Source organism: Gymnogyps californianus, unplaced genomic scaffold, assembly GCF_018139145.2.
Source record: "Gymnogyps californianus isolate 813 unplaced genomic scaffold, ASM1813914v2 HiC_scaffold_444, whole genome shotgun sequence".
NCBI lineage: Eukaryota > Metazoa > Chordata > Aves > Accipitriformes > Cathartidae > Gymnogyps > Gymnogyps californianus.
The window spans coordinates 1-10,850 of record NW_026114339.1 but is presented as its reverse complement, the minus strand read 5'-3'; the positions used below and the strand labels follow the sequence as shown (position 1 = coordinate 10,850).

Here is a 10,850-nt window from a genome sequence, read left to right as displayed (position 1 = left end):
TGCTTTGGGACAAAACCACAGGGTCAAGGTCAGGATCAGCGTTGAGTGTCAGTCGTCAGCAGATGATGCCACTCGGGGCAGGGGGGGGACACGTGTGACGCCCCGGCCGGCAGCAGGAACCAGCACCCACAAGCCGCCGCGGGTGCCCAGCTGCTGGGTTCCCCTTCCTGGCACTTTGGGCTGCCCGCACCTGCGTGCGCCAAGGTTCTGGCAGGAAGCAGCTCCCTGTGCCGGGCCGGCTGCCGGGGATGGCCGCGGCAGGACCAGACCTGTACGAGAGCCTGCAGATCCGCTACCCGCCCAGCCCGGCTCGAGGTAAGCCCTGTCCCGCTGGGATGCTGCGGGCAGGAGCAGGCAGCTGGCTCAGCCCCTTCCCGGCTCCTCTCCCAGCAGTGCCGGGGTCCCCCGGGGTGGCTCAGCCCCAGTTCAGGGCACCTCCGGCTTCTCTCCCGCAGTGCCGGTGCCTGGGTCCCCTCCGGCCGCATCCCGCTGGGTGCTGGGCACCGTCCTAGCCGTGGGCATGGGGGTGGTCCTGGTGTTGGGGGCCACCCTGGCAGCCTTCATCACCCTGCGTAAGTGCCACCGGGGGGGCCCCGGTGATGCCTGGCAGGGGCCAGGAGTAGGCAGGGGCCAGGAGCGGGCAGGAGCCCGTGGGCAGCCCTGGCACGGCGCTGACCCACTGCCCTGCCCTTCCCAGACGTGCGGGGCCAGGCAGAGCTGTGGGCAGCACGGGCAGAGCTGGCAGCAGTCAGGGCCCCTCTGCTGCCTGACCCCGATGGTGAGTGGGACCCTGGGGCTGCCCCTGGTACCCCAGCCCCTGCCCGCAGCCCCTGCCACCAGCCCCTGCCTGCAGCCCCTGCCTGCCAGCCCCTGGCCACAGCCCCTGCCTGCAGCCCCTGCCCGCCAGCCACTGACCCCAGCCCCTGCCTGCAGTCCCTGCCCGCAGCCCCTGCCCGCCGCCCCTGCCCGCCAGCCCCTGTGCCCAGCCCCTGGCCCCAGCCCCTGCCTGCCAGCCCCTGGCCACAGCCCCTGGCCACAGCCCCTGCCTGCAGCCCGTGCCCGCCAGCCACTGGCCCCAGCCCCTGCCCGCAGTCCCTGCCTGCCAGCCCTGCCCGCAGCCCCTGCCTGCCAGCCCCTGCCCGCAGCCCCTGCTCTCCAGCACCTGGCCACAGCCCCTGCCTGCCAGCCCCTGCCGCAGCCCCTGGCCCCAGCCCCAGCCCCTGGCCCCAGCCCCTGCCCGCAGCCCCTGCCCATCAGCCCCTGCCTGCAGCCCCTGCCCCCGGCCCCTGTCCCCAGCCCGTGCCCATGGCCCCTGTCCCCAGCCCCTGCCCGCCAGCCCCTGTCCTCGGCCCCTGCCCGCAGGGCAGGCCACTGCCGGCTCCTCTCCCTGACCCTGTGGCAGGTCCCCGGAGCTCCGGTGAGAGCCCAGCAGCGGCGCAGAGGCGGAAGGATCAGCTCGGTAACGTCCCTGGGCGGGGGGCGCGGGGAGGGTGACCCCCGTCCCCGGGCCGCCTCAGTGCCGGCAGCTGGCACCCCGGCCCCACGGCTGCCCGCTCCCCAGGGCGGTGGCTGCAGGGGCTGTCCCTGGGCTGGCAGTACCACGGGGGGAAGATCTACTACTTCTCGGGGGAGCGGAAGGCCTGGGGCGAGGCGGAGGCCGCCTGCCGCTCCGTGCACTCCCACCTCGCCTCCGTCACCAGCCCCGAGGAGCAGGTGGGTGCACGGGGCTGAAGCGCCCATCGCCGCCCTCTCCTGCCTGCCCTGCCCTGCCCTGCTGCTGCCTGCTCCCGCACACCCTCCTGCCCGTGTACCCTCCTGCCCGTGCATCCTCCTGCCTGTGCACCCTCCTGCCCGTGCACCCTCCTGCCCGCGTGCCTTCCCTCCTGCCTGCGTGCCTTCCCTCCTGCCTGCGCACCCTCCTGCCTGCGTGCCTTCCCTCCTGCCTGCACACCCTCCTGCCTGCGCACCCTCCCTCCTACCCATGCCCCCTCCTGCCCACGCACCCCCTCCTGGTCTACAATCTTCCTGCCCACGTACCCTCCTGCCCGCACACCCTCCTGCCCGCGCACCCTCCTGCCCGCGCACCCTCCTGCCTGTGTGCCTTCCCTCCTGCCTGTGTGCCTTCCCTCCTGCCTGCACACCCTCCCTCCTACCCATGCCCCCTCCTGCCCACGCACCCCCTCCTGGTCTACAATCTTCCTGCCCACGTACCCTCCTGCCCGCACACCCTCCTGCCCGCGCATCCTCCTGCCCATGCACCCTCCTGCCTGTGTGCCTTCCCTCCTGCCTGTGTGCCTTCCCTCCTGCCTGCGCACCCTCCCTCCTACCCATGCCCCCTCCTGCCCACGCACCCCCTCCTGGTCCACAATCTTCCTGCCCACGTACCCTCCTGCCCGCACACCCTCCTGCCCGTGCCCCCTCCTGCGCATTCACCCTCCTGCCCGTGCCCCCCCTGCCCACACCCCTGCCCTGTCCCGCAGGACTACCTGGCGCGGGAGGCGAGGGGAAAATCCTACTGGATCGGGCTGGCAGCCACGGGCCCCGGGGGCTCCTGGCGCTGGGTGGATGGGGCTGCCTACTCCCAGGCCCAGAGGTGAGCGGGACTTGGGGAGCAGGGGGAGACTGGCACCCCCAGCACCCCCCCCCCACCGCTGATCCCGCTCTGCCCCGGCAGTTTCTGGGCGCCGGGGCAGCCGGACAGTACGGACTACGGGGAGTGGGGCCGGGAGGGCTGCGCCCAGATCCACCCCGTGGGCAACGGCCTCTGGAACGACCATAACTGCAACTTCACCTTCTCCTGGATCTGCAAGAGGGACCTGAGCGGGCCCTGACACCATGCTGCCAGCCCTGCTGCCGGATCTGCTGCCGGCATGCTGCCAGCCCCGCTGCCAGCCCCACGTGCCAGAGGAGCCCCCACAGGGACCTCCGCTCCTCCCCGAAGCAGGGCAGCTCCCAGGCGAGCACCCGTGCCATGACGCTGCCGACGCCGCCACCACCGCTGCTCCGGACCCCGGCGCCATCCCGGCGCTGCTCCTCGCACCGAGAGCCTTTTGCTTGGCTCTGATTAAACTGCTCCCGCTGCACCTCCTCCGGCTGCCTCTCGCCCTCCCCGCCGAGGGGGGGGTTGGCTCCATCGCCCCCACAGCCCCTGTCACGCGGTGAGGTCCCCCCCCAGACCCTCCTTGGGGGTCCTGCCCGCCTCAGGGACCTTTGCTGGCATCAACTACGGTGCCACAGCTCTCACGTCATGGGGGTCCCACAAGTGCCGCGGGAGGGACAGATCTGTCCCCTCGCCCTGCAAGCGCGGTGGGAGGGGGTACCGGGACCCCTCTGCGCCTGCAGCCCCCACCGGCGTGCCTGGCCGGATCCCACCCAGCATCACAGCCAGAGAGACCCCACCACAGCCGAAGCCCGGCACCGCCGATGCCCAGTGCCGCTCCCCGGGCGCTTCAGCTTTACCGGTGCAGTTACGGGGGGAAATATTTTGGGGTCTGCCCCCCCCCCCCGCAGCCCCTCCGCAGGGCCAGGCAGCACCCAGCCCGTCCCCAGCACACCGGCGGTGGCGGGAGAGCCGGGCACGATGGCTCCTGGCTTCCCGGCTCTCCTGGCACCCAGAAACTGCTGGGGCAGGACCCTGCTCACCACTGCACCCTGCGGAGCCGGGAGGCTGGGTGCCGGCTCCTGCCACCTCCCAGGGTGTCACGTGCGTCCCGTCCCCCCCACCCCGAGCGGCATCATCTGGGGACAACCACCCCCCCCCGTGCCGGGCACACGGCCATGTCCTGCCCCGCTGCCTGTTTATTTAATCCTCCACCCCGGTGACCCCGATGCACCAGGGCCGGTTGTACCCGTGCTGGCTGCCCCGTCCCCCCACCCCAGGGTCCCTCCTGTCTCGAGGTGATGGACCCCACCGTCTCCAGCCGTCCCGTCTCACAGCAGAGGGGACCTGCGCTGCCCACAGCCGCTGCTCCCCCACCGGGGACCCCCACCCCCTTGCCTGTCCCGAAGCACCCAGCCGGGGAAACCCCAACCCAGGGTCCCTCGCTCATGGAGGGAACTGAGGCACCCAGCACCCATCCGTCCTTCGGGCTGGCGGGCGAGAGGTTTGCAGAGACCCCCCCCGGGGGAGAACCGCTTCTTTTTTAACGTCCATTTACAGCTGTCCTGCGCGCACGAAGCGGCGCAGGAACGCGGAGCCATCCCAGCTCCGGATGGATTTTTATAAGGGACGGCTATCAGCACTCCCCATCCCTCCCGCGACGGCACGGAGGGGGATAAACGGATGAAAAACCTGCTCTTTGCTGGCTCGTTGCTCTTTATTCCTGAGCCGTTTTTCCTGTCCATCCCGCTGGGGCTTGGCGACCATCTCGGATCCCTCCCTTGTGTCTCCTCCCCTAAAATATCGTGGGGTGCCGGGCAGGGATGCCGGCCGTAGCTCAGCGGGATGTTTTGATACCCATCTCCCGGTCCGTCGCTTGAAGGAAACGTTCGTTGAGGAAAAGCATCTGCCCGTGGGGCAGGAGACGATCGAGGAGGACGTCGGCGGCCTCGGGTCGGAGGAGGACGTCGGCGCCGGGGCCGAGGAGACGTAGGGAGGCGAGGAGGCGAGGGGCCAGGCGGCGCAAGGTGATTTCGGCCAAGGATAAATTCTCTTGGGGGTCGCAAACCAAAGCGAAAGCGAGAGCCAAGACGGAAAGCCAAGTTACCGTCACCCGTTGGGGGAAAGGGTCCCCAGGGGGTAACTGGAAAAAACCCCCCGGGGCGTCTTGCAGCGATATCGGCTCGTCGGGGAGCTGGGGGAGTTGGGGGGAAGATGGGTGCCCCGAAGATGATTGAAGCAGCCGGCACTGCGAGGCCACTTGCCTAGGAGAGAAAGGGGGGGACACACCTTCATGTTAAGACCCCCCCGCCATCCAGGGACAGGGGACCCCCTTTATTGGGAAGGGGAGGGGGGGGACAGGGTTCGGCGGGACCCCCGGGGCCGTGGTACCACGGCCCCGGGGGTCCCGCCGAACCCTGTCCCCCCCCTCCCCTTCCCAATAAAGGAGGCTGTCACAGTTCTGGGGGTCCCACTGAGGTACCCCCCCCCAGGAAGGTGGGGGGTCACCATCCCGGGGGTCTCACCAAACCCCCCCGAGGGAGAAAGGGGTATGGGGGGGGGGGTCCCGGGTACCTGGCCACGGCCAGCAACTGCTCCTTGCGGCGGAGACGCTGCCGGGGGGCTCCCCCAGGGACGATGGGGGTCCCGGGGGGGGTCCGGAAAACGCGGGAATATAATACGCGGCAGGGGGCGGGGCCCGAGTGGGCGGAGCCCGGAAGGGTTGGGGGGTCCGGCCCCCCAGCGCCAGCAGCACGAACGCCCGCACCATAGCAACGCCGCCGCGACCCCCCGGCCGCCCGTCACGTGAGGCGGAGGGGGGCGGAGTCAACCCGCCCGACCGCCGGTTGCCATTGGCCGGCGGTGGGGCTGGGTGGGGAACCTGCTCGGATTGGCGCGGCGCGCAAGGGAGGGAAGCGGCGGTTGGCCGATGCGGGAAGGAGCGGCGGCGGGGATTGGTGGGTCGCCGGGAGGAGGCGGGGAGCTCGGCGCTCACCCGCGGCAGGCGACAGCGCCGGGTCGCGATTGGCCGAAGGCTGCGCGGGCGGCGCGACGGTTGGCGGATAGGGGCTGGTGGGCGGGATAGGAAGAGGAAGTACGGCCTGGGAAGGGTGGCATGGCCTCCGGGGGGGACAACAGGATCCCCCCGGGGGGGGAGACAGGGCCTGGGGGGGGGGGAACACAGGATCACCCGGGGGGGGGGGGGGGGACGACAGGATCAGCCTGGGGAGGGTGACAGGGCCTGGGGGGACAGCATGGCCTAGGGGACACAGGATCACCCTGGGGGGGGGAAACAGGGCCTGGGGCCAGTGGGACACAGGCTCAATTTGGGGGGGGGGGGGGGGGTGTGTGCCCCCCCAGGCAGCACTGTGGGACCCCCTGGTCACCCCTGCAGCCCCATCCCTCCTTCTGTCCCATGTACAGCCCTGGGGGTCCAGCCATGACCGGCAGCCCCTGCCCCACATCCCCCCCGGGATCACAAGCAGCCTGCCCCACGCCAGCACAGGGAGGTGCCGGCACCGCCATGGCGTGGCCATGCCAGAGTGGGGCAGAGCTCTCGGGGTCCCCACCATGCTGCCTGCTCAGGGTCTGGGCCAGCCCCAGCTGGGGCCACGCTGCCGCCATCCCACTGCGCAGGGACAGCATTAAATGGGTGGACATTTGTCCCTGCCCCAGCCGCCATCCCCCTGGGGAAGCCCCCAGCCCCGCAGGGACGCCATCACCCCACCCCTCTCCCCTGCAAACACCTCTCTCCCTTTTCCCCAAGCCCCTCCAGCTCAGCCCGGCCCCCCACACACACACACAGCCCCGCATCGGGGGGCACCCACCCCACGCAGCCCCCTTCTAGTTCGCGGTGCGGTCACAGACCAGGGCCGGGGACAGGGGTTTGTTCTCCCTCCTGAAGGAGTTATTAACAGGGAGTGTTAAAAAAACCCAACAAACAAAAAACAAAAACCACAAAAACCATAAAAATAAACAAGACCCATGGGTACAGCCTGAGGCAAGCGCTTGGCCCCGCGCCGCAGCATCCCCACGGGTGCCACGGCCCAACCGCTGCCCGGCTCTGGGGTGAAACCCCTCCTGCCCCCCCAAAGTTAACCGCAGCTGGCTTGGAGGAGGAGAACAAACTACCTTAAATAAGACTGGGGGGGACGGGGGACACCCCAACAACAACAAAAAAAAAGAAAACCAAACAAACCCAGGCAGCTGGTGACTATTACAACAAGGGGCACCCATAGGGTGCCCCCACCCCCCCGCAAGCAGAGCATGGCCGGGCCCTGCAGCACCCGCCGGCTGCAAAGGAGGTTTAAGTGCTTTTCCACAACAGTTCTGCCAATTAAGCCCCGATGGGGGCACCCAGCCCTCCCCGGGGGGGGGGGGGGGGGGGGAGGGGGGGGGGGATCCCACCCTGCCTGGGGGCACCCAGCCCCAGAAAGGGTCTGCCCAGCTCCATGGCCCCCCCAGGCCTGGGGGGGGGGGATGATGTGCTGCAGCCTGGTGGCTTTCCCCAGGGCTGACACAGCCTCCCCCCCCCGCCCCAGGCCCAGGGTGCAAGGGGAAGGGGCTGGAGCAATGGTTTGGGGGGCTGCCCCACAGCCCCGTCCCCTGCTGCTGGGGAGGGGAGAAGCTGGGGGAGGCAGCTGCCCCCACCGCAGCCCTGACCCCCCCCCCTCTGCCCCAGAGCAAGGTTGAACCTGGCAGTGATTTACAGCCTGGGCTGGATGGAGCCATCCCGGGCGTTCCCCCCCCCTCCCCGCTCCCCACTACAGCCCCCAGCCACCATTTAGGGTAAAAACCCAAACCCTTTTTAGGGTAAAAAGGGGTAAAACCACAACCATGGCCCCCCACCCCTGCTGCTGAGGGGTCAGGAGGGCTGTGGGTGGCCAGGTTTTGGGCTGGGGGCTGTTGCCCGATGGCAGCCCCCAGGGTGGGTGGGGGGGCTACGGGGGTCCCCCGGAGCCATCAGAAGTTCTTGAGGCGGCTGTAGAGCTCCCGCTTGCTGCGCTCGCCCGCCCAGGTACGGCTCTTCAGGCGGAACCTTCGTAGGTCCTCCTTGAAGTCCTCGTGGTGCATGGGGCGATAGTCCTGGGGCTCGCAGTGTGTCTGGGCACCCACAGCCCTGTCAGCACCCACAGCGAAGCCCCCAGCCCCCCCCCACCCAGGGGCAAACCCAGCACGCCCCAGGACCCCCGGGCGCAGTCCCCTGCCCCTGGAGGTACCATCCTCATGGAGGATGCTCAGAGCCAGACCCCCTCCTTCCCCCCCCAGCCCCACAGGGCAGGGTTTGGGGAGGGGGAGAGGGTGTTTCCCCCCCGAGCCCTTGCCCTCCTGCCAGGGACACCCTCCCACACACACACACACACACGGGGGGGGGCTCACCTGGTACTGGGGGAAGAACTCCCGGTACCCCCCCTTCAAGACGTAGAGCTCGGGGTAGTGGAGGTGGGGGTACTCGTTACAGGCTCGGTCCTTCTCCCTGACGAACCGGCACCTGGGGGGACAGGGGAAGGCGATGGGAAGGGGCTGCGGCAGGGGGTGTCACCGAGCCAGCACCCAGCCGTGCCCGGGGGTCCAGCAGACCCCAGCGTGTGTCATCCCGTGTCCCCCCCCCCCCAGCTCACATCCTGGGCCCCCTCTCAGAGGAGAACTCGCAGTGGAAGATGACGATCACCCTCTTGCTGGCGTCGAAGGGCACGATGGGCTTCTTCAGCAGGAACTCCTCCACGTCCTGCTCCATCGGCAGGTTGACGGCGCCCTGGGGAGGGAGAGGAGGCACCTTCATCCCCCCCGCCTCCCGTTTCATCTGGGGGGGGCTCAGTACACTGCCCCAGCCTTCCCCCCCCTCCCCCCAGCATCATCCCATCTACTGGGGCACCGTCACCTTTCCTCCTGCCTCAGCACCTTTGGGGAGGCTGCTCAGCCCCTCGGGGGGGACTCAGAACCTTTGGGGGGGGACTCAGCACCTTTGGGGGGTTTGATGGGTTTAAGACTCCCCCCCCACCCCATCCCTGAGGGGCGCAGCAGCGGTTCTCACCTTGATGTGGCCACCCTCGTACTCGTAGGGGTACCTGCAGTCCACGATCACGCAGCTCTCGATGAGGCTGCTGAACTGCCCCGTCAGCACCGCCACCATCTGCGGGGGGAGCCCGTCACCGAGGGGGGGGGGACACACACGACAGGGGATGGGGGGACAGACACGGGGTGTGGGGGGGCCAGGCAGGCAGCCCCACGGGGGGCTTTCGGGGCGAGGCTGCAGCTCCCTTACCATTTCGGGGGAAATGTACTTCAGGTCCTGGTGCTTCCCCTCCACCGTCTGCAGGAGGTAAGCCTGGAGGAGAGGTGGGGTGCTGGGTCAGGATCTGTCCCGGGGAGACCTCCCGGGGAAGGGGCTGTCACCCGCTCCCCCCGCCTGCAAGGTCTGCTCCCTGGGGGGGGGGGGGGCACGCGAGTCCACCCAGGAGAGATGTGGCTGCCGCACGGCGCCAGCACTGGAGGAGCAGTGGTTGGGCTCTTCGTGTGCTACGGGGACTGGAAAAAGTCACAGCCCCAAGTCCCCTTGTCCCCAGGCAAGGGCCACCAGCTGGGTTTGGGCTCTCGCACTGGCGCAGGGCTCCGCTGACGGTGCCTCTGTTGCAGGGGAAGGGGGGCAGCACCCCCAGGCCTGCAGCATCCCCGTGGCCCTACCTTGGAGAAGTCCCCGATGAGCTCCCGGTGGTCGTTGGCCAGCAAGTTCTCAATCTCCTCGTGGCAGAAGGACCTGGAGCGCAGCAGCCGCGCTTTCTGCGGAGACGCAAACCACAGACATCCCCCCCCCCCGGCGTTAGTGAGGGCTCCAGCAGAGCCGGGGCACGGGGCAGTCCCGCCGGGGACGGACTGGACCGTGGCAAGGATACCTCGCCCCAAGGTTTCCCCATCACCCACCGGCTCCGCCACCACCTCCTCGCTGGGGGTACCGGCCACGCTCCTCCGCCGCTTGGTCTTGATGGGGGTGTCCCTGTCCTGGGGCCGGTCTATCCGCTTCAAGATGGGCCTGATGACACTGCTGGGCATCGAGGGCGAGCGGAAGAGCTGCCGGCACTTGCTGCGCTTCACGGGACGCTGCACGGGGAGAGCCCGTGTTGCTCCCTGGGGGTCTGGCATCCCCCTGCATCCCCCCCCCACCACCACCACCCTGAGGGTGGGGGGAACAAAGGTCCCACTCCGGTAGTCCAGGACGAGCCCACAGCCCCCAGGCTGGTGCTGCTCACCAACCAGCCCCTTCGCCAGGGACCCTCACCCCCAGATCACCCCTTGGAGACCCCCAGGGGGGGTAAGCCTGGGGCTCCATCCACCCCCCAAGGCTCCCACATACCGGCTCTGCCTCCTCCTTCCTCACCAGCGGCGCGGTCAGCAGGTTCTCCATCCCCTGCGGCACATCGGCATCGCTCTGCCGGGGCGGAAGCCAGGAGGGCCGTGGGAGAGAGGCAGAGGAAAGTGTGAAGGGGATGAGTCCCACCGGCTGCTTCCCACCCCCCCAGGCAGGGATGGACCCCATGCCCAGGGTCCATCCAACTCCACAGGTGTAGGAGCCCTCCCTACCTTCATCTCCTCCTCATCCAGAATCTCCATGAAGCCATCGTCTTCCTCCTCAGACATGGAGGACGTCAAGGAGCACCGGCGCAGTACGATGGGGCTCTCACCTTCGGGGACATTTTCCTTCTCGGGGGTGTCGAACTGGGGAGGACACGGCCCACAGCTCAGGAGTGGGGCCAGCCCTACACCAGCCCTCTTTGGAGACAGGGTGTCCCCACAATCCCCCCCAGGCTGTGACACCCCCCCCAACCCCTTCAGCTCCCACATCCATGGGTCCCCCAGGGCAAACGTGGAGGTTGGAGCAGCAGGTCTCGGGCTCAGCAGCCCCTGCAGCGGGACCACCCATCCCCGGTGCCCCCCCAGACCCCCCCCAGCCCCTCTCACCAGCAGGTTGGGTGCAGAGCCGGGTCTCTGGGCAAAGGGGTCCCTCTCCGCAGCCCCATCGCCGGTGGGCAGCTGGCTGCGCTGACCCGGCCTCTGCGGCTTCTTGAAGACAAACCCCTCCTGCGGCGGTGGGGGGGCACACCGTTAGCATCCCCCTGCCCCTTCCCCGGCCCCCGGCCTCGCTGCCCGCCTCACCTTGTCCTCGGGCTCCCTCTGACCCCTCTGCTCACTGGTCCTGTGGCTGTTGAACTCCCGGGAGTGGGAGATGTTCCTCAGGACTGGGCTGGCCCCCAGG

At 69.3% G+C, this 10,850-nt stretch overlaps 2 protein-coding genes across 2 annotated transcripts; both read right to left on the bottom strand.

Annotated features, from left to right (window-relative positions):
• Positions 1-4,372: 4,372 nt before the first annotated feature.
• Positions 4,373-5,369, bottom strand: AP5S1 (adaptor related protein complex 5 subunit sigma 1). The gene is made up of 3 exons (XM_050914517.1): positions 5,333-5,369; positions 5,174-5,300; positions 4,373-4,863 (listed from the first exon to the last, which is right to left on the bottom strand). Exons 1-3 carry the CDS (start codon positions 5,367-5,369, stop codon positions 4,437-4,439), a joined length of 591 nt encoding a protein of 196 aa, XP_050770474.1. The 3' UTR covers positions 4,373-4,436.
• A 2,014-nt stretch (positions 5,370-7,383) lies between these two features.
• Positions 7,384-10,846, bottom strand: CDC25B (cell division cycle 25B; the record flags this gene model as incomplete). Its single annotated transcript, XM_050914518.1, has 11 exons — positions 7,384-7,702; positions 7,979-8,090; positions 8,221-8,354; positions 8,634-8,732; positions 8,865-8,927; positions 9,284-9,379; positions 9,521-9,697; positions 9,951-10,025; positions 10,178-10,312; positions 10,556-10,675; positions 10,751-10,846. Coding segments are annotated over 11 exons (1,248 nt in total), but the record flags the coding sequence as incomplete, so codon positions are not given.
• Positions 10,847-10,850: the final 4 nt, after the last annotated feature.